The sequence below is a fragment of the Typha angustifolia genome, chromosome 11 (assembly GCF_048772165.1).
Source record: "Typha angustifolia cultivar Huaian chromosome 11, ASM4877216v1, whole genome shotgun sequence".
In the NCBI taxonomy this organism is placed as follows: domain Eukaryota; kingdom Viridiplantae; phylum Streptophyta; class Magnoliopsida; order Poales; family Typhaceae; genus Typha; species Typha angustifolia.
Window position 1 is genome coordinate 15,999,579 of NC_133249.1, and position 26,595 is coordinate 16,026,173.

Sequence of the window (26,595 nt, forward strand, 5' to 3'; positions counted from 1 at the left end):
GAGCTAGTTTTGAGTTTTCATATTTACGGACATAAGTACCAACTACGGAAAGTCATCTCCAGTCTTCCCTTGGCCACCACGATGCCGGTCTGCCAAATAAGCACGCTGCGGCAAAATCCAATCACTCAAAAGGAACCATCACATCTTACTTTATCAACAATAAACGTAGAAGATTTAGGGTGAGGAATAACATGTACAACTTTCCGGATAGCCGCTGCATAAACACCAGTCTTTGGGTTTTCAACTTGGCCAACCAAACTCAAAGTTAGCTTTAAAATAAACATAAAAGAAAGAGCGACTATTAGACTAATAATTGCATGACAAACTTCATGCAACAGAGATAAACATAATTTGGCTATAAACTGGTTAATACATTGCACTATTGCAAAATAAAGTTAGTTGCCACAATATATGTATAAACTTCAAAAGAAAGTAGAAAAGAATCCGAGCAAAAGATTTATTGATTTGATGTGGAACAATCTGTCGCAGTGGTCTTGATTACCCTGGTATTGTATGAGCCACAGAAACTGCACTTATGGTATAACCAATGGAAGCGAGATGTACCCTTTTTATCACAGTCATTACAGAGTATATCCTAAACCAGTTGCATAAGAAGTTAGCAGTTATCTAAAGAACAACGAGAGCAGAAGGAGAAAGTGGTGAGGAAAACGCACCTGAGACCTTTCTCTATATTCTTCTGGAAGTTGTTCTGATGCCAACAAGGCATCAAGCATGCCAAAATAAACCTGACAATGTAAAACGTCAATTACCTAACCAGTCCATAGAAAAAAAAAAAAAGACAATTATCCAGCACCTCTTTTGTAAAACAGACGGATTCATATGGTTTCTTAAGAGGCTAACAGGGAGTTTACGTTACTAGTTAATTCTTTAAGTTTATTTGAGGATTCAGACATGAAAACAATTTTAGCCATTCCACCTGATTCTACCAAACTATATCTAGTTTGCTAGGGATATTTTTCAAACAATAAATTTATATTGTCACTGAATAGTTAGGGTACACTTCATTCATCAATGGCCCAAAAAAATATCACGAGTGACTAGATAAACTAAAGAACAATACTCACCCTGCTGAAACTAACCCGCAAAAGGATACTCCATATGGATTCAAACCACAGGGATACATAACGTTAAAATCTAACTTTGAATGGAAGAAACTCTTTTAACGAGAACATTTGAATTATTTGGGTCTGAATTAAATGGATGAATATCAGATTTTCATTGTGAGCAACGCTAATAAAAAATATACCGATTCTTCTGCCGGTTATCCCTATCGAGGATTTTATGTCTCAGCTGTTGTTGAAGCACATTACAGAAATCAATCTGACAAACCTCTAAATACATGACACACCAAAGTTGTCTGCGAAGTGTGCAATACTGGAGTTTTTCTTGGATGCAGAAAAGATAAAGGGAATACACTTGATGCACAAAGAAGAAAGTATGTAGAAGTACATAGAACTAGGTGATCTGGCATTCAACATCGTCTGCAAGTAAAACTAAATGGCTTCACATAAACATAGAGAAAAAGAAGGTATCTTACTGCCATATCTCCCAAGGATTTACTGCATATTGGACAGGTATAATGGTTGCAAGTGTATGCCTGCAAAATTAAAAGGATCGTTTGACCAACATCTAAAACCTACAAACTGATTCTCTATTTCTTTTGAGTAAAAGTGGATATAGAACAGGGGGTATCTAAAGGGAGAGATGATAGGGAACATCCAGTTATCCTACAAATTATTGAAGATAAAGTACCTGGAAACAGGCAGAATGCATGAAATGGCCACATGGTAGAGCTCTTACTTGTGCACTTGAAGTAAAGAGAAAATCACAACAAATGGGGCAATTTGTCTCAAGACCCTTTTCCCGGCATTTGTGCACCAGTAGTTTCATTCCCAGGCAACAATTGCATGTCATGCAATGGAAAAAGTCAGTGCCAAGACCTTTTCCCACACGACACAAATTACAAAATGGACAGTGGTATACAGTCCTGGAACAAAAAGGGGAAAGAAAAGGGTAACAGATTACATGAATAATTTTGTATGAATGCCTATTATATAATGATGTGATGATAAAGATCGTGTCTTGCATATAAGAATTCATGGGATCAAATTATGGGAACAACCTCCACAGCAGTAAGAATAAGTACAGATACATTTTCCCTCCACCTAAGTTGTTGGGAGCCTCATGCATTGTGACACCCTTCTTTAAAATGCATATTGCTGGCCTGGCTCCTGCTGGCCATGCTTAAGAAGTTTAAACTAGACAGTACTCTAATGGGAAGTATCCCTATCGATTAAGTGAGAAGTTTTCCTGACCATTATCTTTGTGATAATTATGGCAAGTATACCAAAGGTTTATCCATTTAACAACTGATAACAATGACTTCAGCATTTCTTGATATGCTATAGCTATTTGATAGATTCATTACAAACAGAAAGATCAGTTACAAGTTTAAAGATGCATACATCACTAGTTCGAGGGCATGTTTAGGAAACTCATCTAAGTACACAAAGATAAATTACAAGTTTAAAACAGGAGGTCCTAAGGAAATTCAGCTAACTATTAGTTCTGAAAATGCCCACAGATAGTGTTTAGAAAAATGATTTTCAGGGTGATTAAATTCTAGTACATCTTAGCAAACTATTATCCACAAACCAGTCAAAGCTAAGTCTCCATATGGCCCAGATGACAAACTCTCAACCACTTGAGACATAACAAGGAAAATTCCGCAGTTTGGAGGTCTAAATTATTGAAGATATAGATGCATAGACATATGAGGACTAGGGCTCTCAAAAAAGCTCATTAGCTCGCGAGACTTGTGAGCTCGGGTCGTTTAGAGCTCGAGCCGAGCGGCCAAGTTGAATTTTTGAGCTCGAAAGGTTAATGAGCTGAGCCGAGCTAGAGTCAGCTCGCTCGAGCTCGAGTCGATATATAATATGTAAGATAATATTATATATACATATATAGTCCAAAATAAATATATAAATGTTATATAGCATAGTTGGTTAAAGCAATTTCTAACAACCTAACCAACTTAGATTCAAATCCTATCCTACGCCATTTATTTGCTATTTTTTCCATAGAGATTATAGACTAGTCCACATAAGCTCATTAAGCTTACGAGCTATTAGAGCTGAGCTAAAGCTGGAGAAGAGAAGAGCCGAGCTAAGCTTTCCTAGCTCAAATCAAGCTCGAGCTCGAGAGGACCCGAGTTTTTCCACCTCTCGAGCCAACCTGAGTTGGGCCCAACTCGTTCATGCTCAACTTGTTTACACCCCAGAGGAAGACTATGAGACTAACTAATTTATCCTGTAACTATGATTATATGTTGAACTGATTTTTAATAGTGAAAGGTCTATGTCTACTACAGCTATCTCTTGACAAGAAATGTCAAAACCTTGTGCCGTTCAGGGTAAAAGGTGTTCACCCTTTGCAGATCATCCAGAATAGAACATAGCAAAGCAAGGTAGTGCTTATGTGGGAAGCTGGACGCATGTGCAGTCCCTACAGATTAATGTTAAAAGACATTCTGGGTCTAGTAATCATGTAAAATATATAATAGAGTTAAGAAAAAAAGGAACTCAGGGAAGATTCAGCAAGAAAAAGAGAAAATATAGCTATATTTAAATTTGTAATATGAATTGTAAATTAATGGCAACATTTTGAAATAAACTAACTCAGAAAGCAAATATGGTAGCAAGAAAATCGTAAAATAGTTGTGCTAAAAGCTACAAAGATGTACATTTGATATTTAGTATATCTAGATCTTCTAGTAACTAGCTATCTAAATGAGTAAATTTCCATATGTTGAATAAGAAAGTGTTCCCAGAACCTGACAAAGCAGAGAAGCTGGCCATGAATATGAATGCTCATGCCAGGATTTTACTTTTACGGTCCATAGTACAACTTTGTACAGTCCCATGACCATATGGCAAAGTTTCAATGTGTCAACAGATCATTATGTAATGACATACTGTTAACCTTCTTTTTCTTGTACTCTCCAGATCATACAGCCTATTGTGGTCAGTATAGAATAAGCTGAAAGACCCATTTCAGACATCTTATTATCTACCTGTCGGCACAATGGAAGATTCTCCACCAACATGTAAGTCATGAAAAATAGAAACACTAAGGACTGAGCACTGATTTGGTGCCAAGCATAATCAAGAACTAGTGATATTCTTAATCATAACTAACAAAAAGAAGAATTTAAACAGTAAAACATTTTGCAACGGTTAATCCAGAAATAATCATAACAGATGCAAGTGTGCAACAGTTAACAAAAAGATAGAATAGAATGTAATTCCTTCCATCCAATATATCAAAAATAGGTGTTGGCGTCACTCAATGGTTACCTTTTGTCATCAAAAAACTTGCAGATATTGCAATAATACTTGGCCATTGATAATCCACTACAGGAGGGTGTTTTGCAAGTTGGGCCAATTGGTTGAATCTTCAAACAGTTCATGCACATCATCTCCACTGTTGCTTTCCTGAAGATAACAAGAAAATTTTGGAGAAGAAACAAATTCTGAAACATTTGATTGATGACGACTGCTCCATGAAACAAATATGATATCAGTACATTACTCTTAATTTTCTATGGGTTAATTATCATGAAAGAACTTAAGTGGTATTTCTGAAAAGTTCTTTAATTCTGACTGCTATGTGCTCTCAATTTTGTTATCATGTTTGACTATGTGAAACATATATGCCCTCAATCTTCTCAAACATAATCTCAACCATTTCGTTATATATCAAAAAAATGATGTGAGAGGAACAAGGATTATACCTATCCATACTATGGTCACTGACTTTATCATGACAGAACCTGCATGTAAACAACTTGTTACAACACGCAGCAAGGAGTTTGCAGTTTCGCTTGTAGTGCTCACAGCCAAAAGTTTGTTTCTTCATATCTTGAAATGATGGAGAACAACCTGGTACATCTTCACCTTCTGTTCTCTCTTCTGTCCTTATTTGAGGCAACTTCTGCTGAGCAGCTATCCAACGACTGAAATAAATGTGTTCTGCATTAGTATACCATCTACACCATGAGGTAATGGCACAAAATTTCAGTTCTATATCAAGAAAACCTTGTCATAAGATTTTGAATTAGATAAGCCTTTCTTCTTGGATCAAGAGTTGGATCTCGAGAAACCTTCCGTATCTCTAACTCAAGCTCATTTTGATTCATTTGAAATATATCTTTCCATCCAGGCTTGAACATCTGATCGCTATCTTGGTACTCTATTTCTAAGAGTTCCACAAAATTATAGATTAATAAAAATTCACTTCCAAGAAAGAAAAAAAGATAAATGATCTTGTATCAATCACAGAGTAAATATTGACACCGTCCAAAAAACTGAGTTTCATGGACTATAAATAAAACAAAACAAGATCATGCAAGGACCTTCTGGAGGGTCACAGGTTTCTGTTGTAGGCTGCGGTGACATAGGTGTATCCTTCCACCATTCATTTAGCCAATCATTGAACATTGTATTTTTAGTTGTTTGCCTCCATGTATCCATCATTTTGTTGTGCTCATCTGGAGTAAGTACCGAGGTTACCCATGGTAACATGGACTGTAGGACCTCTGCTCCTGTTGTTCCAATTATACGACCGACAATTTTATCCTGCTCCTCCATAGAAAAGTGCTCATCAAACAGCGGCCATAACTCAATTTCTTCCCTTAGAACATGATTATCCAGAGCAACTCGTATAGATTTACACATGCCTTGAAGCTTTGTGGCAAGTACATTGCGCTTTCTTGTCCAATCAAGACCATCTTCAGAAAATCTGGAGTTTCCTAGAACAGTATCATCTTTAGCATCAACTTGATCCAAGTCATCATGCAGTTGTGAAAGCTCTGAAAGAGCCTCAGAAATATCTCTAAATAGCTTCTCTTCTTGTTTATGGTCAAGAGTGTAGGAACAGCTAACATTATGAAGAGTTTCTCTCGACTCTAAAGCTGGAAAAACTATATCATCCTCAGCATTACTATGAGCTCTATATAGGCCCCACAATAAACAAAATCTTCCAGTGAATTGTCGTAGAAAATCTTCATTACAATTAATAAGCTTTCCAGATTCTATGTCCAAATACTCTAAATCCTTGCGAATTGCTTTATGAAATTTGAATATGGTGTCAATTGGCTTTTCACACTTATCTACATCACATGACATATTGTCCAACTCCCAGGAAAAGAGGCTGGAATATAGTGAAGGAACAGAAGAACTGTAATTGAATGAACGAAAAGATTTCAAAGCAGCTAATGAGCTAACCCCAAATTTTCTGCTATCTGCTCCTAACCCAGGTACACAACAAGGTTTTTCACTACACCCGAGTTCTTGCAAGTTGGGAATTTCTGAACACCTAACCCCATCAGAAAATCCACTTGATTCTGAGAAGGTCCCACATTCAATTGGCCTTGCATCATTCTTAGGTTTCATATCTGTTGCTTTTCCCTTGGAGCTACATGGACAAACACCTAGACAGAAGGCTTGACATTCAACCAACTCATATGCATCATCTAAAGGACAACCAATTTCTTTGGAAGACAAGCATATGAACTTGCTAGTATTAGACATATCCTGGGAATGTCCTTTGCAAGCCCAACCAATGAGAAGGTTGGCCAGTGCAGTTTCAGATGATGAAGCTGCATGAGACAAAAGGCAAATAGATTATAACCCTTAGATAGCCAAAGAAAAGAATTATCATGCTGGTTGCGTGAGGCCTAAAGAGGTGTCACTAGAAGGGATGACATACAACCTGCCAGATGCATATTCTGAAGAAAGGACATTGCCTCCACATTATTTAACTTGGAGACCAGCCATGGTAAAACACGCTCTAACAATTTTAAGGGCATTACAAGCATACTTTTGTAGAGAAGCTTCCGCTGCTTATCAGGAGAGAAATGCAGCCTAGCTAGAGGAAGAACCTAAAATAGAAACATTAAAAAGAGAAGCATTCTTCAAATCTCATCGCACAACAACAACTTGAATATAAATAAAAAAATATTACCTACCTTAGCTTCCTCATTGTGGAAGTGCTTCTCAATAGTCTCCATTATCTGATCAGCATGTGAACATAACTCCGAACAGAATTCGGCAGGAGATTTGGCACCTGGTCCCTGAATTTGTTCAATCAAGTATCTAAATTTCTTGAGTTGACTTTCCTCATCTGCATGCTCCTCCACAAAAGAAATATCCCCATTGACTGCTGGAAATAAAACTTGATCTTCAGCAATACTGCAGGAAAAGAATAGAAGGGAAGGAAGTCACTAGAAACTAACAGAGAAAATCATGATATCTATCTGTCTATCTATCTATACTTATATATAAGATATATATATAGAAAGATGTAATTATGCATGATTGTTTACCAGTGTCTTGCACATGAGAATTGATCACAGTATGGGTTAAGAGGGAAACAAGCTTTGCAATGAAAATGTGAAAGCTTTATAGGATCAAAGTTCTAATTTGTAATGTGCTGACATTGGTGAAGCCAAAGTTATATCCTATGCTAAATGAAGCTAGAAAGTTAACATAAAGAACAACCATATGTAAAATACTACTTCTAGATCAAATAAGCAACTAAGAAGTCTTTACCTATGAAAAATGCATATATCGGCAACAAATTCAAGCCTTAAACTGAAAGCAGGCAGATCAGAAAAATCTCCAGAATTTTGTATCTTCCTTGCCTCATCTGCAATACCCTTCAACTCTTTTCTGATAGCATTATGCCAATGCAATATTTCATCTATTGGGTGGACCCCACCAAAGTCCAGCACACTCAACTCCGACATTTTATGTTTTGTCTTTTCATTCCTGAAATGATCTTCAGGATCCTTCTCAATCACAATCAAGCTAGGCTCAGTTCTTCTAAAGTTCTCTAAAGGAGAATCATCTCCAAGATCCTGTACCACATTTACCATTCCTTTCCCATCCATCCAAGTGAATATAACCTTCATGGTTGTACAAGTAACTATTAAATGTAGCTTGATCAAAGAGATTAAAATGTTTAGCTGGAAATTGAGAAAACATAGTTACCTCCTGAAGAAGCTTTTCTTCGGGAATGATCTTGCACAAACATTTGAGCATATCTTGGAGTTCATCAGGTGACACACAAGCTGAAAGCCATGGAAGGAATTCTACCATCATAGTCACTGGGATATTGCATAAAAACTGCCAAACCAAATCAGCCTGCTCTTCAAATGAGAACTTCTCAAGAAGCAAGGGAAATACCTGAGACACTCACCCTGTCAGCAAAGACTTGGCACAGATGCTACATGATTATTGTCATGGTAATAATGTCAAAAACATCACATGAGCCCTAAAAAGTGGCATCCTCCAATGAGAATTACATACTAGGGATTATGATGAATCCAATAATCCAAGAAGCAGAGATTATTTAAAAAGGTAGAGAACTAATCAAGGTCGGACAAGAAGTAATTTATTGAGATATTTTAGGAAATTTAGAAATTACCTGCTCCTTTTCCTTTGACATGTGCTGACTAAGAGATGTTTGAATGGCTCTAGTGCATGACGCAAGTTCTCGCCGAAAGCCATCACTATTTTGCACATCCAACCGTAACAAATCAAACAGCTGATTAAAAAGATCGCTCTCCCCTTCATGCTCGAGATGATATGTCCGTGCGACGTTCTTAACCCTCGAATCAAGAGCAGGAAATATGACCTGTAAAACAAAAGACAAACGCATAATGATTATCTTACGTACGCGTTATGTTTGTTGTGTTGCGAAGTCAAACCAATGAATCTTTTCGCACAAGCACATCAAGAATTATAGCAGAAACCCCAAATATTTAATAAATTTCTACAGAGATCTCCACTAGTTATTCCTAAACTTACCGCATCTTCGGCATCGCAATGGTGTTTGTAGATGGCGAAGAGGAAGCGGCAGCACACAGCGAACGCCTCGACGTCACCGCCGTGCTCGGTGGCCAACTCCAGGGCAGCGCGGTGGAGCCGGTCCAACTCCGACCGAATCGCCTTGTGGAAATAGAGAAGTATCAGGATCGGCGAAATTTGCGCCGAGTTCCCAATGCACGAACTAGACGGCGCCAAATCCTCTTTCGGCGGCGTGACAGACAGAACTCTCTCCCCTGCCAATGGCGTCGCCATGACTCCGATCAGAGCTCTAGGATTTCATACGTCGTCTTCTTCTTCCCTACCTCTATAATTCTTCCTCTATTTATTTATTTATTTATTCATTCATTTTTTTTTTATAACGAGAAAGAAGAAAGAGGAGACGCGATGGATAAAAGCGGAAGGAAGAGCGAGCTCGCAGTCAAAAGGATTATTATATATGGTGCGCGGAAAAGAAACAAAAACTTCCCCAAATAATTATACCGAAATTTTGCTTTAAACAACACCAATTATGTGATTTTACGATCCAGTCTCTGTCTTTTGACTACTAACCAATCTCATCCCGTACAATTTTTATTAGAGCGAAATTTGCATTTAACAAGGTGCTAAATGCAAGTTTTCCATCACGAACCTGCGGGGGAGTTATGGGGAAGTTCCGGATCGGCCTGTAGGAATGCTCTCTGCTCTGTCAGCGCCACGCGTGTTACGTAACGGCTGACGTGCCAAGTCAGCGGACGAAAAGGTTGCTGCGCGTGGGAAGCACGTGGGATCGTGGCATTCAATATTTCAATAATTTTTGCCTCAGCCTTTGTTTATGAAAGAACAACGGGCCGGCATTGGGCTTGTTTGACGTGGGCTTTAACCAAAAGAGTCCTTAATGAGTTCTTGCAGATGACATTTACCATCATATAATAGCAAGTCAGTTACATTGCAATCTATGATCGATCAATGATTCAATGGCAATGTCATGAGATATGCCATGGCATTGCCACGAGAAACACATACCTCTCTGATCATCCTCCATCATGAAATCCATGCAACTCCTTCTCCTCCTCCTCCTCCATTTCCTCATGATATAAGAAGGGCTTCTTAATCGTCTTTTAGTAAGAACTAGTTAATGCGAACCAACCACAACAAGAGGAGAGATGAAGGATCACCGAGAGTATAACTTGGGCATCGCTGCTCTTTTCCTCTGCTTCATCTTGCTCTTCGCTGTGACCTTCGGTTCATTCCTCACCCTCCGTGTACTCTTCGAGTCCTTGCCTTTTGACGCCCTCGTCTCCTCTGATCACCTTCTTCGCCACTCAAAGCCTCTCGCCTCCCAACCCATCCCTCCTCCTCCTTCTCCTTCTCCTTCTTTTTCTACTAGGACTTGCTCCACCAGTGCTAATATCACCTTGTCGGGGAATCGGACAGATAGCGGCGATGCGTGGCACGAGATGGACGACGACGAGCTGCTAAGGATGGCTTCGATGGCGCCACGTGAGGCGAGGGTTCCCGCGAAGGTGGCGTTCATGTTCTTGACGAGGGGGAGGTTGCCATTGAGGCCGCTGTGGGAGAGATTCTTCGAGGGGCACGACGGGCTCTTCTCCATCTACGTTCACACCTCGCCGGACTTCAAAGAGGAGGCACCTCAACGTTCGGTTTTCTACATGCGAAGGATACCAAGCAAGGTTAGTCCAATTCTAATATTGCAAATAGTAAAAAAGTATATAACTTTTTTTTTTCTCTTTACTATTCCCTTTGTTAGTCAACGGAGTGGGGCCAACCGAGCATGCTCGACGCGGAGCGCCGCCTCTTGGCGAACGCCCTCCTCGACCCCTACAACGATCGCTTCGTCCTCCTCTCGGAGTCGTGCATCCCTCTCTTCCCCTTCCCCACCGTACACGCCTACCTCACGTGCTCCCGCCTCAGCTTCGTCGCCTCCTTCGACGACCCCCGCAGGACCGGCCGCGGCCGCTACAGCCCCCGGATGCGGCCCGTCGTCTCCCTCTCAGACTGGCGCAAGGGGTCCCAGTGGTTCGAGATCCAGCGCGACCCTGCCGTTAGGATCGTATCCGACGGCTACTACTACCCCGTCTTCCGCGACCACTGCCGCCCGCCGTGCTACGTGGACGAGCACTACTTCCCGACGCTGGCCGCCAAGCTGTTCCCACGGAGCAGCGCAAACCGCAGCGTCACGTGGGTGGACTGGTCCAGGGGCGGGGCCCACCCCGCCACGTACCGGCGGCGGCACGTGACGGCGGAGCTGATAAGGGCGGTGAGGGAGGAGGCGGGATGCACTTATGACGGCCGCGAGGAGAGCGCGTTGTGCTTCTTGTTCGCGAGGAAGTTTAGCGCTGATACGCTGGAGCCGTTGATGCGGATGGCGGAAGCTGTGCTTGGGTTTTAATGGAGTATATATTATGATAGATTGTTGTGTTAATGTTGATTAACGTTATAACTTTATTTTAGGAAGAAAATGCGAAAATTACCGTCTGGAAATAGAGATATTATCACCAGAATTACTCACAATCTCAGAGAGTTGAGGAATAATTACAAACAATACACGTGCATTAATCTATAGAGGATGGAGAAAAGGTTATCAACTCTAAAACAAAAATCGTCATGGAAGTGTAACAGGTTGCCTGTCATGGCTGTGAAGAATGCTGCTTCTGCGGCCTGGACGGCATGTTGTTGGGGTTGGTAAACCAGGTGGTATAGAGGAATTGCTTGTGAGGACCATCATGGTTGCAGATTAATCTCAGTTTTTGTCTTTCCCTCATCCATCTCAAGATTATTTTCATTTGCCTTTTGCTTGTCAGTCCTCTCAACCCAACGTCCTGAAACAACAAGTTACAAGAGAAACCACATCACATTATTAAGCAATCAGAATGTTTTGCAGCAATGAAGAAATTATCAAGATTGTTCTTATAGAGCAAAATGTATGCAGCTTTTATCCCCCATTTATACAGAATCTATGTCAGTTACTACGATTCCAGGATACGTGGTGAAAGACCTTTGGTGTCACACAAAGGGCACCCTCGTTTTGTAGTTACAAATCAATCTAGAAATTTCTGTCATACATTCAACAGTACAGATAGTCAAACATGCTTACCGCTTTCTTCTCGCAGGCCACCATAACATACCAATCAGGACTTTCTAACAGGTTACATATATATGAAAGAGTTAAGTTTTACATACTCTTATCCTACTTAAAGCTAGCAAGCCAATCAAGACTTCCTAATAGGCCCCCCTGAATATCAACTTATCAAAGCATAAAACAATTCATATGTACTCTTCACCTACTTCAAGCTGATCCCCAACACACTTGCACGTCTAATAACTATCCCTGTGATATAAATACCATCAAACTGGAGACAACCATAAAATAACATGAAAAAAGAGAGCAAGAGAAAAGGAATATCAGCTTACAGCAATGTGCAGTCCAAATGAATTTAATCAGCATATTTAAGTGAGTTTATGACAGCACCAATAGTGGACAACAAATTAAACCATCCACAAACACGAGCCAGAAGCAACTAATCTTGAGCAACTAGGAGTTTAAACAGATTAGGGAAAAGATTATGGAATCAAGCTGCAATATATTTGACTGCTTGATGAGTTGGAATGTTGTATTGATTAGACTGTCCGACTCAAATTTCTATCTTTTTCATATAATTTCCATGCAGACCAGTATGGACATGGATGGAATTGGAAAACCTACTAGGATGAGTTGTTATCTGAAGTGTCTCAATTTCTTTTCGGTTAATATATCAAACATCGTAAATGGATAATGTAGATCTAGGTACAGAAGTGCATTGTGGTGATGGTTCATATTGATTAATAATAACACAATTGCTCATGATACAATAAATCATAAAAATAAAGTAGGATATTAGATTGTAAGAATGACTTTTAACTCAAGAAGTTATCAGACAGTTGGCGCTGGATGTAATTTCAAAAGAATATTAATAGAATGACGAAAACAGGATATTTTTATTTTTACCGATATTGTTTAGCATCTTGGTGTTGCCTATCTAGTATTTTGACCATCTAATTGATATTAGATAGTTCTTAGTGCCTAAACCTACAAACAACATTGTTACACTGATATAGGAGCATATGACTAATGGCACCAGTTTGATGTAAGACAGCAAACTCGCATACCACTCAGATGTAAACCAAGGCCTCAATTATGAGAGAGGACTCTCTCTGTCTCTCCGAGTTTCAACTACTAAGTTAAGTAGAACTTCAGCTATTCCAAATGTGAAAAGATGGAGATCAAGCAAGCAGGGGTTTGTGGTCCTCTCATCTCTCTGCCTACTCCATGCTGTATAGCCTAAGGATCATGAGCTGGTTAGAATACATTAGATCTGCCCAGTCATTTCGGTAGATGAAGAGTGGGAGGTCGCGAAGTAAGGGGGCGTGTCAAGTATCGAGTAGCTGATTTAATGCAACCTCTTCAATTTGACGTAAGACCGCAAACAACTAATTAGTATCGATCAAAGAATTATCTAAAATTCATGTCAAAACCATGCTCATTCAGGCAAATCATCAAATGGGTGGTGCTCAAAATTTTCACCCAAAACACTCGGACCATCTCTAATGCAGAAAATAAAGGTTCAAGAGAATAAACTTGTATGTGGGTTGCGTTATAACTTCGACTTATCCATGATTGAAGAAGAAGAAGAAGAAGAAGAAGAAGAAAGGATGGATTTTTACCTTGAGGTGTTCCCAGGTGTCGGCGATGGTGAGGGGGCCGTGCTCCTTGACGATGTCGAAGATGGTGCGCGTGATAGTCTGCGTCTGCTCCGGAGGGGTATTCAGCTCGATGGGTTTCATCTTAGGCTTCGGCTTCTTCGCCACCCACCTCACCGCCGTCGCAAACATCTTCACTCCTCTCCTCTGCGGCTCTGGCGCTTTGCCCCTCTCGCTATTTGTTAGCAGAGTTGGACTTAATGCAGTTCTCTTTTTGAGAGTTGAGAGTTAAGAGTAGAGACCCAAACCAAGCACTTTGGGTTTAACCGGATCGGATCAAGTTTGATAAAGATCATAACCTCCAGCTTACAAATTAATTTCGTTCTAAATTTTTCCATATTAAATGCGTTTCTTAATGGGATAAATAGACACCACCACCACCAATTGCTAAGTAGATGAATTACTCGAACAGTTTATCATTTGAGATCACACTGAAATTGTAGAAAATGATAAGAAATAAAAGTCACACAGCAATTCGTCCATCACATGACTTTGTTATAAGGTAGTAAACGAACAAATTTTATAGAAAATAAATCACTCACTCCAATTCACAAAATTAAATCAAACCTACAAGTAAATTACAAGAATTAATAAACTGCCATACTTAATTTGCTAGCTAGCTTCAGTTCGTACCTAGAAAGGGTAAATGAATCAATTAAGGTACACGCATCACTTGTTTACGTTTCTTTGCAGATATTACTTACACGGGTGCATCACATGTTCCAAAACTAAAACAATCATGCAGCCTAGAAAAATTGGCAGCAGCTAGAATTGAGAGAAAGAATAATTGGGAAGGAAGGGAGCTAGAGAGAGAAGGGAGGGAGAAGGGGTTGTTGCAAAAGAGAGAGCTATAGCACTTTAACTCCGCTAGGACGTTTTCCTTCCATTGCGTCCTTCTTGTTGCGGCAATCGGCACAAAGAAAAGGACCTTCCCATGGCTTTGAGCTGGTGGAGAAGATTGAGCCGGCATGAACGGAGATACCTTCGCTAGGAGCAAGGTCGACCTGGCAGATAGCACATGTAAACAAGCCTGATGTCGTTTGCCCGGCAGATGATTCATTCCCTAACCTGCAATGTGTAGACATTTTATTACATTGAATCACTAAAAGAGAATATCAATATGCAGTGGAAAAATGACTCGATAAAAAGCTGGTTATGATCAGCAACCACAACTCCAGTAAAGATGCTAAATGAAGGCGCAACTTATTGCATCAGTCCATGAAACCGACCTGAATAAGAGTTGCTAAACCCAAAACAAAATCACCTTAAGTCTAGCATAAGATCGTACTTAATATCACAGTAGGATAGACATGTATAACAGACTAGAACCAGCGAAGTTAAAGATCTCAGCAAAAATCTTTAATGTAGATAATAATCGATTTTGTCTTGTTAACAACTTGGTACTATTATCCACATTTATGAGGATTAAGTTGTTGATGGTAACTTGCTATTTCTTTTGGCTTACACACAGTAGCTGCTCAGTTTTGCATGTTTTCAGGAGCTTTTGTTTGGTTTTCATTATCTCAACTGAAACCGATATACCCAACAGATAGCAGTGTAGATCTTCTCATGTTTGGCATGACCCAGATTGGAGTAGAATGGGAAGGAGGAACTACTTTTAGCTTTAATCTTCAAAACGACATTCCTGGATATAATTGCAGGATGAATTTTGCTACAGCATAACTAGACTTCGTAATATACAGGTGTTTCTTTATGGATTAGGCCTCCTCATAAGGAGTCCTAGTTTGACTAAAATCTAGTTCATCTATGTTTGTGATTTTCTTAATGAAATAGATGGTGAGAGTTGTTTTAGTTAAATTAGAAGCATGAGAGGCCTCCAGATGGAATTAGGAGTGTAACTAATTTAACTAGAAGAATAATATATGCTTTGAATGTCTATATAAAGACATAGAAAGCTATTTTTTCGAATCGCAAACAGGTGTTCATGAGGGGTGAACAAAGACTTGTGGTCGGCACACTAGGAGCCCACAATAGATGTGGGATAGTGAATAAAAAGCCATGCTGAGGTACAGAATGCGTTAGGCGCACTGGTGGTGCAAGATGAGTACAAGAGCGCTAGTGGGTTTGTTCTACAAAAGGCTCATATGGAGCCAATTCATGGACAGTAGTAAAATATGGTAAGGAAGAGTCTCTTGTAGTCTGTCGTAGATGAATTTATACTAGCCAATTATGTACATATAGATGTGTTTTTTAGGTTATAGGTGTGTTTCTTAGATTGATTTACTCAAAATATTTTAAAGTTTGTGTACTTTATATTTTGCATTATGTAATAAATTGGAAACACTGGAACATACTATGATCAAAGCTAATAATGCTGCAGAGTAAACATGAGAGAAAGAAAAAAAACAATATATGATGCAAATTTAAGTATGATTTGTTGGCATCATATCTTATTGTTACACTGGAAAATGAACAGTTGTGCCTAGGAAGTAATTTGTCAGTACACCTTGAACTATATACTTTCAAATTTCTGTCTCAGATATAGAAGAGTCAGCACCATCTCATTTATGGTGACAAGCACACCTAGAAAATTGCAATTTCTTAGTAGTTCTTAGTTTCTCAGATGCCAAAATATTTTGAAGAAAGGAAGAGTAGTTCTATTAGAAAAGGATCTTAGACATAGAAATTTCTTGATAACTATATCCATAAGGGATTCTAATACATGAGAGTCCGAATTTTTGAGAAAGGTAAAAAAAACAAATATATGTTGTACGATGGATACAACTTTAGGAAAGCAATACAACTATACAATTTATCAAGGGATGCATATCCAACTACAACATAACAAAGGGCTAGGAGGGAAAAAACCTCAAAAGATCTCTTTAGCTGTTAGTAAGTGTAAGTAAATTCTTCAGAATATCAATACAAAAAGATTGAATACCTTTACGATGCTTATTAAGTAAAGGAACATATATATTCTTAGAGAGATTCTCTGGAAAAGCTTCTCTATGGTGTTGGATACGGAAGAATGAGAACAATTATTCATGCCCAAATGTGTTATAGGAATTTGATATGCATGTCATGAACTAAATCAAGATCAAACTATTAGGTCCTGCTGCAACTTTCACAACCTCAAGAACTTCTATTACAAAAAAGGAAAAGGAACACCCCCTGAATTAAAATTCCACAATGCAGATTTCACCGTCACAAGAAACTGAACTTTGTGTGTAGAGGAAAAAGACTGACCTTTCCGCTAGCATTGCTGAACCTTCTTCAAATATTTCTTCTACAATTCCCACTGCAGATAGCTTCTTTGCCAACTTATCAGCAGAGTCCTTAGATCTTTTTCTAAGGAAAAAAGACTTGAGTTTATTCATCTTTTGATTCTTTTTTGGTGGAGATGCAGGAGGTACGGAATGGTCAGGTGGAATTATGTCAACAACAATGCAGGTTGTATCATCTTTCAACCCCCTTGTCCTCAGTGCCTCCTAAATAATAATCAGTGAAATGTGATGAGAATATATGACAACAGAAAAAAGTTGAGCCACCTACAATGATAAGAGTTGAAGTCAATGATATCATACTTATGGTACAAAATTAGGACATCATCAGAAATTTTCTTAAAGTTGGCTGGATCCTAGGGGATGCGGTCAGAAAATGACTAAAAGCTAGAAGAATTAATGCACAGTTATCACCTTTACAACTTGTCTTGCAGCAAGCTCAGCAGGCAACCCTCGGCAAGATTTTGCAGCCTCCTCATTAGATAGCGCATCCCAAATGCCATCTGAAGCTATAATAAGTCTTCCCCCAGCATTTGATAACTAGCATAAGAGAAAGGACGACGGAGCACAATTAGAATTGGCTATAAACAAAGATAGGCACAACTAACTTATTCACTGATGGATGATAAAAGGAGCAATACTATTGGGTGCAAATCTGTGCTATAAGTACCTTAACTTGTTTGACATAAGGAACTGGAACAATAAATTCTCCAACATCCATATCTCCAATAGACCTTGATAGGCATAAACCCCCTGGCCAACATCTGAGGGGACCTATCTGAAAAGAAGGAAAACAAAGTAATAAGCCTCAGAAAATGCTATCATGTTCTTCTCTCTTGCATAATTAGAAATATATATATATGATAACCGACACAGGATATAAATCTACCTCAGCACCACCAACAATGTTGAGCCTTCCAACTTCACCTCCACTTGCAGTCACTCGTTCCCTCCTGCCCATGACATATATGAGATAGTTAGGCCAGTTGAAAGATTTAGGACTAAATTTCTTTCAGGACAAAGATAATATGGATAACCATTTATATCCTTAGTTTGTTCCATTACCCCAGGACATAGGAGTTAACAGAAATTTTGTTCGGTTGAGGGATATAGATATGGATTAGAAGATCCAACCCCCGCCCCCGTCACCCAAAAGAAAAAACATCTAGGGGGATAGCAGGGATCAACCAGAATAGTCGACCTCAGTTCTCAAAAAGAAAACACCATTGAGAGATAGAGGGTACCCACTCTTCCTCATTTTCTTCTAGTCTGTGATCGACAGTCAAAAGAGAAACAACTCCACCCTGAGCATCCAAGATGCAACGAGAGTCTCCGACTGAAGCAACAGTAATAGTCCACCCGTCAATTATCACGAACGTGACGGTCGTCCCAGAAGTTAGTCCTGTTGGACAAAGCAAAGAGAAATCAAAACATCAGTTAGCTAAAGATAATGGACAACCATGAGTAGGGCAAGGTAAGAGAAAAAGAAGAGAAAAGTAAAGCATACCTTTGCTCTGAAATTCTTTGTCTGTCTTCACGAATCCAGCAACCAATGCACGAGGCAGAGCTTGTAGCCACTCATCCCTCCCAAGCCCACGAGGGATAGCACTTAAGACGTGGTTCAGCAAGTTATCCCTCGTGTATATTGCTGCTGCATTACCATTGTGCCCGTCAAGGACCTGAAAAATATTGTGTTCAGTTCACTTTCACGCTGTTTTCTAAAGATATTGATTCCAAAAGGCACATGAACAGAGAATGCAACTTGATTCACAAGCAAGTTATCCATGCAATTGTACATATATCAGTTATATAAAGTCAATGTTCAATTTCCTTATCAATTGCTCCCCACTATTCCAACTTAATATTGATCATAATCAAAAGACCATTAACCACAAAAAGATACTGTCATCAGATTCTTCGATTTCCAAGTCAACAGACCAATTCACATTGCTAGAACCCATCCAGTGAGCACCAAAACGATGGATACCACTAGATCAAGCCATAGAACGAGAACATTAAAGTGATCCGCTGCATGGAAATCACACATTTGCTCCAGAAAGATCGAATTTTGAAACAACAACTACTCTTCCACAATGAAGATCGAATTCTGACACGAATTTAAGTTTAAAAACATTAAAATAGATCATATTAGAACGCTGCTTACAGAGAAAACGGAGAAGGAGGAGGAGGGGTTTCCCGGAACCCTGAGGCAATCCGTCTTCATGAGGAAGTAGTCCTCCCCCTTCTTGGATTGCGCAGCGCACCCGTACCGCACGCAAGGCTTCTCCATCTTCTCGCTCTTGAGCTCCTCCTTAATCAGCGCCGCCAGAGGCACTAGATCGTGGTCGTGCCGCCGCCTCCCTTCTCCCCCACCGCCAGCTGCCATCTCCGTCACTGGTCTTCCCACCTTGAGATTCACGCCCTCCCACGCATCGGATCCCTAGTTCTCCCTGTACCACTCCTAGATCTGGTCGTGGTTAAGAGAGAGAGAGAGAGAGAGAGAGAGAGAGAGAGAGAGAGAGAGAGAGAGAGAGAGAGAGAGGGAGAGAGAGAGAGAGAAGAGAGGAGAGAGGAGAGAAGAAGCGACGAACGCGGAAAGGGAGGAAGAGAAGCGACGCGGTTTAGCTGTAGTGGTTTGTTAATCTACTCCCCGACCGCCATTAAAGAATTCTACAGCCCTTTCCCCCACCTAATTGCGAACAATTAGTATCATAATTATATATCATTAGCATAATTATTCCATACTTGTCTTGCTTATTAATACCCGAAACTCGCAATGGTAATTACGTTTGTAATTATCTATTTATCAACCGACTAAAGAAAAGAGAGAAAAAGATTTAATAAATAAATAAATAAATAGTGGATTAGTTTGAAAGATATTAACTTTGAAGCCTTCAACGGCGCCGTCTTTTTCCAGTTCATACTTACGTCGATACCAAGTTAAATGATACACGCACTACTCCTTTTGGGTAAAACTACACCCCTCTTGTATCTCCCTGGTCGCGACGAACGAGTGGACCGAACATATATCAGGAGTATTTTTATCAATCCGAGGAAGATTTCCGATGACAGTTTCGTACAGCTGGACTCAATTAGTTCAATAATAATCCTCTCATTACGCAATTGGATTGAGACACTTTTGGGTAAGATGCAAATATAATGGATAAAGGAGAAGTTTATCCACGTAAGTGGATGATTAGATCATAATCTTGGGTTAAGTTATCAGAAAATATCATGAGTAAGATAATTATGTAGATAGAAAAAGAAATGCATCAATTAGTTTGGGAAATGGGATGGACCCCATAAGAGGGACACAAACTCTCAACCAATACAGACTTTAATGCTGGAAATGAAGTCAAGAGTGGCAAAAAGAACTAATATGGTAACTCAAAGCCAAGTGGGATAGTCTCTTGTCCCTTAATTTATCTGAGTGATGTGATATTTTAAAGGATGACAGCTCTAAAACATCTCTGAAGGAGTGGAGTGGCCATGACAAATGATTGTTCTAAAAATAAATTCATAATTTTATGTTTGTCAGATGCTGTGATGTGGAGAGTTGGAAATGTTATTTTGTTTAGTGGATTAGTATGTCCTAATCCATCATCTCATTTTGCATTATTGAACTAATGACAGGGATTTTTGAAAACGAAAACAGGACTTTGTTGAAGCAAGTGTGATTTCTTTTCTCCATCAACTAACTATTCCTTGATTGCAATGATAACTACTGAACCAATCTGCAAACTCTTGTTTGGATCCACAAATAAATAAAGCCCACAAAATTCTAGCAGAAAGCAACAGACAGACACACACACACTGACACACACACATATATATATATCCTTTTTTTGATAAACCAAGAATGATTTCACCATTAGACTTTTAGGTGTTTCTGAAGGATGGAAACGCCTGAGTGGCTCTGTAGAAGATTACAAAATAAATTAACAAATAAATAAAAGAATGTCCTTTCAAGGGAGAAAAAGTCATTGGGCATCTTGTATGCCTCTTTTTATACCTGCATTATCACTCAAATGCCATTTTGGAGGGATAAAGAAACAAGCATCCAACCTCCATTATTAACTTCAGTCTGGTCTTGAGACCAGATAGTTTCACTTCCTCAGCTCAGTCAGTTGTGGCAGAATGGTAGAGGGCTGCTACTTTCATTCCCTCGTAGCTACCTCTTGGTTGAACTCAAATTGATTCTTGGTCGTCACTTGATTCTTTAGTACTTCAACTCAGCCTGGAAGAACTTGTTGTAAGAATCTCTGAATCATCTCATAACTGGTGAAAGTAATAACAGCAGTTGGGGTAGTTCGCAGCAAATTTGTGGCACACCCACGGTAGAATCCAGCAATGCCTTCCTTCCTGAAGACTTTCTTAATACAGTCTACTACACCAGAGTACTGATCAGCAGCATTATTGCGTGCCTGCCCCTGTTCTTGCAGCCTTGATCGTATAACCTGGAGAAAAGAGTAGTAAGTCTGAAGAAAAAGATAATGGTTGCAGAATGTCCCTATCCCATTCATTGTGATAATAGAGACACAGAACTAGAACCACAAAGTGCTATAGCAGTGCACAATTAATGGTGTCTTTGAACACTCCAGCAGATGCAAAACTTAGGAGAGCAAAAGGTTAAAAATGTCTGCATATGTTGACTACCATTTGTGTTGGCAGATGATGATACATTAACTTGATGAATACAAAGACATACCTCGTGAGGATATGTCATTGTTGAGGCTACTACTTTAGATAGTGAAGAGGCCACAGCTACACGTCCAGGACTGAGCTTATCAACTGTGGTATTATCTGACAATATGGATGGTCAACAGCCTCTAAGATCAAGGAGAACTTTTCCAGGTTTTAATTTACTTTTAAATCACATCTTATTACCTTTTTTGGCCAAGTAAGATTTGATCTTTTCATATGCTGGGAATTGAATGGCAACATGGCTAACGCCAGCTAAAGAAGGAAGAAGACCACTGTGTACAACATAGACACAGAACGTAAGGACAAAGATAGACGCTCAAATATTAAACAAAACAATATGCATATATGGTTAAGATGTATTTACCTGTAAAACCCTTGGATGCCCTCTTCATGTGCAATCCTTCTTAGAGCAGAGGACATGCTTCTATAAGGCACCACTCCAGGCCTCATTCCTTGGGTCTAGAGGCACCAAAAGAAAAAAAAAATGAGAAGCTGAGTAAGACAAACTCTGCTCTACAATGTTGATATGTTTTCACAAAGCCTGAATGGTAGTTGATATGTTTTCACAAAGCCCAAATGGTAGCATATTGGGTCTGTAAGCAATTCAACTGTCTACCAATAATGCAGTAAATATGACTGATACGCCATACACGGTCTTTATCTATGTCATTGTAGAAATCTTTCTTCACCATTGGATTCAGTCGCAGTGTTTTTAAGAAAAACACTTCTTAATAACATTGATAAAAGTTTACTGGTGTTTCTGGTCTACAACCTTAAAATCTTTTTTAAACCCCTGTGATATAAAAATAGTGGTGGTAGACTCAAATGGATTCATTTCTAGTCAGAGACAATTCATGATTAACCTGATTAGATATGAACTGGCATGGAACTTCCCCAGAGTCCAGAGCATTCATGAACCATCAACACTTGTCTCCTCTATGATGTGATGTGTTGGGAAATCCTTGACCTCATAGATAACTTGTTGAAATCTTCACCCATCTTCTCATAAATGCTCCACATGTTGCATAGGTAGGAGTAATTCTTTAAATATCGAATTCTGTCAGAAAAATTTCAGCATACTAGATTTCTCCACACTACTCCGAAGCCATAGGAGAATAGAATTTTATACCCACACTGATTGATTTTGGTAATATTAGTTTTCCCATGTTCCCTGGTATGTGCTTACAGTATGCTAGGGAATATAAGAATAGACTCAATAAAATGTCTCGAGGCACACTAAATTTATTCTTGACAAGAACAGAGACGGCAGATGCAACCATTTTTTTCCCAGTCTCGGCATGACATGGAATTGCAACATGGGACAAAGATGAACACTAGAGAGCCATTAAGGGTTGTGTCTTATCATCACAAGGAACACTAAAAGAGGGCACAAACATCATTACCACTACAGTAGATGGACTTCGTTAAAGAAAAACACAGAAATATCATCACTGTTGCATTACCATTAACAGAAATTAAAATACATAAACAATTGTCACAGAACATACTTGGAGTCTAGTTTTAACAACCCAAATTGGATTGGTTGTAATGGCAGTTGCAGCTCCCGCGGCTGAGGCAGCTATCACGTTTGCACCAATCGAGAGTTGATCATCTCCATCATCTGCAATATGCACAGAGTAAAAAGTACTTAAGAAACTTCCATCAAATTTACATGTAATTGTCCACTATTTCTTTCCCAAGTAGAACAATATATGAAGTTAAAGAAAAGGATAGGCTTATTCTTCTTTTGCATTTAAACCTAGCACTTGTTTGACCTACAAATAAATTCTCTGTATTGTCCTTATATAAATGGTCACATAATTCAAATAAAAATTGCTAAGGATTTGTTAGATAATTATTTTAGCAACGAGAAAATACTTATGAGAGTTAAGAGTTGCATTGTATACAAGAACATCGCCAGCAATGACAAATAAGAACTATTGATCCAAAACATTTCTTAGAAGTTGAAACAATTAGTCAATATTTTGCTAAATTCATGATAATTGCTATAACACTTGATTAGATCAAGTGATTATCTAAAGAGAATTACTTGACAAGGAAAAATCACGAAAAGTTCGAGAATTTGTGACTAAGGTCCAAGTCATCTTTCAAAAGATCACAGAATACAGACTCTTGTCCAGGATTGTAAATGCTAATCTCCTTTTATTTTAATTAAGTTGGATCCTGCGTTTGCATGCATTAACATATACAGATTTCCAACTGACAAGGAGATATGAATTAATATTTTCGGAAGCTTAAGAAAACTAACCATGCGAACGAAGAAAAAATTTTAGCTGATTATAGACTGTGAAGTAAACCTGCAATAAAGTGGAGAATACGTTAAAATGATGGGTGAATGTAATAATAGCTCGGAATATTCATACATATTACAGAACTAGTTTCATTTCAGTTAGATTTAATAATTATGGATATTGCAAAAACTACGTGGCATGTCTTTGTGGTCAACTGATCATCTTAATACCTAATTTGCCTATGCAGTCAGCTCCTCCTAATATTATACGATCAACAGAAAAGTCTTCTTAAATAGCTAATAGTTGATAGAGTTTCTAATACTGCTGCATTTTCATCTCATTTACCTATTTAGACAGAAACTTAAATCCTGACCAAGTCCAAGAACTTGAGGAGCCTACTAAATATTCCCATGCTTCTCTTTTGCACACTATTTCTGGTCTTCCTTACGTGGGCCCATCATATCTATCATTGAAAGGACTCAGATTCAACAAAGTGATTATATGCAAATAATGTGCAACTACTTAATAATCCCCACCTAGAGTCTCCATCATTATGAGTTACAGACTTACAGTAAAGCTCCATTTAGCATTTTTAATAAACTTTAACTTAGCACATCTGAATCTATGTGGTGTAGCTATCACTATATGAACCTAAGTAAACAGTCAAGTTATAATGCACCCAAGTAGGAATGCATCGATTATCAAGAAGGAAACATGGCGCTCCTGCAAAATTTGCCCAATCCCTTCCACAGATCTGAAAGCCCAAACCCAGTGAGTTCTTGACTTCTATTAGAACTAGCAAGTTTAGGAACTACACCAGCATACTTCCTTTAATCTTGCACGTTATTACAATATTTGAACAATTATAACTGTTTTCAAGTCCAACAGAGTCAAACAAAGTAGGAAAGGTGACTAAAAGTTATTAGCTGCAAAAATATAAAAACTAGTAAATGCTATTGGAGAGAGCAAGAAGATAAAAGGCCAAAACAATACTCACCGCCCAAGTTGGAAGTAGTGCCACAATTGTTGGAGTGAGACCACGATACAATCCTCGAAGGCCATCATTTTTTACTATCTGCTGCAGGCTTGATACAATGACACTACCTAAATATATTAAACAGCAAACCAGGCATCAATCATCATGTTCTTTATGTAATTATGTAGAATGAGAAGTATCAGATATGTTTGTTCTTGCATTACCTCTACAAGACGTTTGTTCTTGCATTACCTCTACAAGAAAATATTTATAGCTACCTAGATGCTTCTTTACATATACAAGGATACTTTAAGTTGGGTTAAATAAACGTTTACTTCCAATGGTTAATTATAAAATGGGGCACCCCCTATAATTAAATTGTATCACATAGCCCTCTGCGGTGCATACCAAAAAATTGAGGACCGCTTCCCAATCTGATAAACCACTTAAAACTGGGTGAGAGATAGTAGACTGCTAGAATTTTTGGTAAATATGGCAAGAATAAGTTATCCAAAAAAGTTGGAAGTTCTAAAAGGTAGCCTTCAGTAACATTAGGTCATGTAGATCTACACTATAATGAATCATGTTAGTCAAAATTCTCCAAAACTTCAAGGTAAAAAAATTTCGAATATCCGCTATTTTTGTTTGCCAGAGTTAAGAAATTCGAATTAACTACCACAAATAAGTGAAACTGATGACTCTTAATTGTAGATCTATAAGCCTCCCCTTAGAGTGATGAAATCATGAAAACCCCTTCCATTCCATCTCCCATTCCAGACTTGTCCATGCTCTTCTAGGTGCTCTCCATGGTTGTCCACAACTTCTGATGGCGAAGGAGGAAGAGGGAGTTCTCTTCTTCATCCTGGCAAGACATGTATTGCCATGGGAGAGGCCAGGATAGCCGATGGCCAGCACAACTAATGCCACACGCATAACTATCCTTGCTTTCAAATCCTTATAACCTTGTTTCCTAAATATCATTCTGTGAAATGCCTGATGTGTTCTACCAACTCAGAACTCCGTCCTGTTCTAAATTACAAACCAACTTGATCTTCTAACAAACAACATGTTTGACAACAACCAAATAACATTCCAATTTCTCCTCACAACCAACAATAACAAAAAGAAGGGAAAATTATAGCTTCGTTTTGACTTATCGGAAAGAACATATAAAAAAAAAAAATTAAAAATGCATCTTTAGCACATAAACACATCCGAGAAATGACAGGGGACCAGAATGAAGGAGAGACGAGAGCGCACCGTGGCGAGAGGAAGGGTCCATCTCGGGCAAGCCATGGACCTGAAACCTCGTCTTGATCACATCAAGAGGACAGACGAAGGTGGCCGCGATGGCTCCTGAAACAAAATAATGATAAAATAAGGTATTAAACCAGCAAAGGAGGTGGAAGGAGCAGAGGAAGTATAGAGTACCGGCCGAGCCGCCGGCGAGGGCGTTGCAGAGAATATCTTTCGCGGATATGTTCCCGGATTCGCCGGCCATAGCTTCGAGATCAAGCCCCGGGAAGATGGAAACAAAAGAAAAAAAGGCAAGATATGAGGGAGGAAAGTGAGAATGTGAAAAAAATATTAATGCGATGAGAAGTAACAATAATTTCCATCCAAAAATTTGCACCTCTAAAAAAATAATATAAACTAACAATTGGTACAAATTGTTAGATTTTAGATGTTAAATTGCATTGTTTTAATTCACACTTTAAGGGATGTCGATATTATAAGGTTACGATTTACTAAAGATTCTCTGGAATGTCATG

The 26,595-nt window shown here is 38.9% G+C and overlaps 5 protein-coding genes across 8 annotated transcripts; 1 reads left to right on the plus strand and 4 right to left on the minus strand.

The window, feature by feature from the left end:
- Positions 1 to 326: 326 nt before the first annotated feature.
- On the minus strand, positions 327 to 9,290 carry LOC140770876 (zinc finger protein BRUTUS). Of its 3 annotated transcripts, none has more exons than XM_073112194.1 (14): positions 8,892 to 9,290; positions 8,509 to 8,718; positions 8,073 to 8,267; positions 7,632 to 7,987; positions 7,049 to 7,271; positions 6,793 to 6,961; positions 5,435 to 6,679; positions 5,118 to 5,271; positions 4,814 to 5,035; positions 4,377 to 4,514; positions 1,774 to 2,008; positions 1,559 to 1,618; positions 675 to 746; positions 327 to 595 (listed from the first exon to the last, which is right to left on the minus strand). In XM_073112194.1, exons 1-14 carry the CDS (start codon positions 9,162 to 9,164, stop codon positions 458 to 460), a joined length of 3,690 nt encoding a protein of 1,229 aa, XP_072968295.1. In that variant the 5' UTR covers positions 9,165 to 9,290; the 3' UTR covers positions 327 to 457. The 3 variants fall into 3 exon arrangements, 2 of the variants coding, with proteins under 2 accessions (XP_072968295.1, XP_072968294.1); XM_073112193.1 differs by having other exon boundaries at positions 5,118 to 5,277; XR_012106070.1 differs by lacking the exons at positions 327 to 595; positions 675 to 746; positions 1,559 to 1,618 and having other exon boundaries at positions 1,870 to 2,008; positions 4,814 to 4,852; positions 4,962 to 5,035; positions 5,118 to 5,277.
- Positions 9,291 to 9,784: 494 nt separating this feature from the next.
- On the plus strand, positions 9,785 to 11,309 carry LOC140770153 (glycosyltransferase BC10-like). The gene is made up of 2 exons (XM_073111183.1): positions 9,785 to 10,582; positions 10,660 to 11,309. The coding sequence occupies exons 1-2, from the start codon at positions 10,055 to 10,057 to the stop codon at positions 11,299 to 11,301; spliced, it is 1,170 nt and encodes a 389-aa protein (XP_072967284.1). The 5' UTR covers positions 9,785 to 10,054; the 3' UTR covers positions 11,302 to 11,309.
- An 86-nt stretch (positions 11,310 to 11,395) lies between these two features.
- Positions 11,396 to 13,848, minus strand: LOC140770154 (uncharacterized). The gene is made up of 2 exons (XM_073111184.1): positions 13,614 to 13,848; positions 11,396 to 11,731 (listed from the first exon to the last, which is right to left on the minus strand). The coding sequence occupies exons 1-2, from the start codon at positions 13,779 to 13,781 to the stop codon at positions 11,540 to 11,542; spliced, it is 360 nt and encodes a 119-aa protein (XP_072967285.1). The 5' UTR covers positions 13,782 to 13,848; the 3' UTR covers positions 11,396 to 11,539.
- Positions 13,849 to 14,152: 304 nt separating this feature from the next.
- Positions 14,153 to 19,545, minus strand: LOC140770151 (probable protein phosphatase 2C 3). Its single transcript, XM_073111182.1, has 8 exons — positions 19,056 to 19,545; positions 18,399 to 18,570; positions 18,140 to 18,293; positions 17,781 to 17,844; positions 17,562 to 17,669; positions 17,306 to 17,431; positions 16,857 to 17,098; positions 14,153 to 14,717 (listed from the first exon to the last, which is right to left on the minus strand). Exons 1-8 carry the CDS (start codon positions 19,275 to 19,277, stop codon positions 14,498 to 14,500), a joined length of 1,308 nt encoding a protein of 435 aa, XP_072967283.1. The 5' UTR covers positions 19,278 to 19,545; the 3' UTR covers positions 14,153 to 14,497.
- Positions 19,546 to 20,717: 1,172 nt separating this feature from the next.
- LOC140770423 (nicotinamide adenine dinucleotide transporter 2, mitochondrial-like) lies at positions 20,718 to 26,573 on the minus strand. Of its 2 annotated transcripts, XR_012106025.1 has the most exons (10): positions 26,255 to 26,573; positions 26,084 to 26,179; positions 24,845 to 24,951; positions 23,865 to 23,913; positions 23,104 to 23,216; positions 21,960 to 22,054; positions 21,779 to 21,867; positions 21,600 to 21,694; positions 20,904 to 21,348; positions 20,718 to 20,807 (listed from the first exon to the last, which is right to left on the minus strand). XR_012106025.1 is itself a non-coding variant. In XM_073111619.1 (9 exons), the coding sequence occupies exons 1-9, from the start codon at positions 26,322 to 26,324 to the stop codon at positions 21,124 to 21,126; spliced, it is 939 nt and encodes a 312-aa protein (XP_072967720.1). In that variant the 5' UTR covers positions 26,325 to 26,573; the 3' UTR covers positions 20,718 to 21,123. The 2 variants fall into 2 exon arrangements, 1 of the variants encoding a protein (XP_072967720.1); XM_073111619.1 differs by having other exon boundaries at positions 20,718 to 21,348.
- Positions 26,574 to 26,595: the final 22 nt, after the last annotated feature.

Bases quoted from the DNA above. Each gene is read 5' to 3' on its own strand.
- LOC140770876 (XM_073112193.1), bottom strand. From the start codon at position 9,164: ATGGCGACGCCATTGGCAGGGGAGAGAGTTCTGTCTGTCACGCCGCCG. The intron at 7,272-7,631 runs GTAAAGACTTCT...CTTTTCCTGCAG, and splicing joins GATATATGCATTTTTCATAG to TATTGCTGAAGATCAAGTTT. The intron at 596-674 runs GTGCGTTTTCCT...CAACTGGTTTAG, and splicing joins AATATAGAGAAAGGTCTCAG to GATATACTCTGTAATGACTG.
- LOC140770153 (XM_073111183.1), top strand. From the start codon at position 10,055: ATGAAGGATCACCGAGAGTATAACTTGGGCATCGCTGCTCTTTTCCTC. The intron at 10,583-10,659 runs GTTAGTCCAATT...TCCCTTTGTTAG, and splicing joins TGCGAAGGATACCAAGCAAG to TCAACGGAGTGGGGCCAACC.
- LOC140770154 (XM_073111184.1), bottom strand. From the start codon at position 13,781: ATGTTTGCGACGGCGGTGAGGTGGGTGGCGAAGAAGCCGAAGCCTAAG. The intron at 11,732-13,613 runs GTAAAAATCCAT...TTGTTGTTTCAG, and splicing joins ACACCTGGGAACACCTCAAG to GACGTTGGGTTGAGAGGACT.
- LOC140770151 (XM_073111182.1), bottom strand. From the start codon at position 19,277: ATGGCAGCTGGCGGTGGGGGAGAAGGGAGGCGGCGGCACGACCACGAT. The intron at 18,294-18,398 runs GTATGCTTTACT...TTTGTCCAACAG, and splicing joins CAAAGAATTTCAGAGCAAAG to GACTAACTTCTGGGACGACC. The intron at 17,670-17,780 runs GTAGATTTATAT...CCTTCTTTTCAG, and splicing joins ACATTGTTGGTGGTGCTGAG to ATAGGTCCCCTCAGATGTTG.
- LOC140770423 (XM_073111619.1), bottom strand. From the start codon at position 26,324: ATGGCCGGCGAATCCGGGAACATATCCGCGAAAGATATTCTCTGCAAC. The intron at 24,952-26,083 runs GTGCGCTCTCGT...TAATATATTTAG, and splicing joins GGACCCTTCCTCTCGCCACG to GTAGTGTCATTGTATCAAGC. The intron at 21,695-21,778 runs GTAATAAGATGT...CCATATTGTCAG, and splicing joins ATCTTACTTGGCCAAAAAAG to ATAATACCACAGTTGATAAG.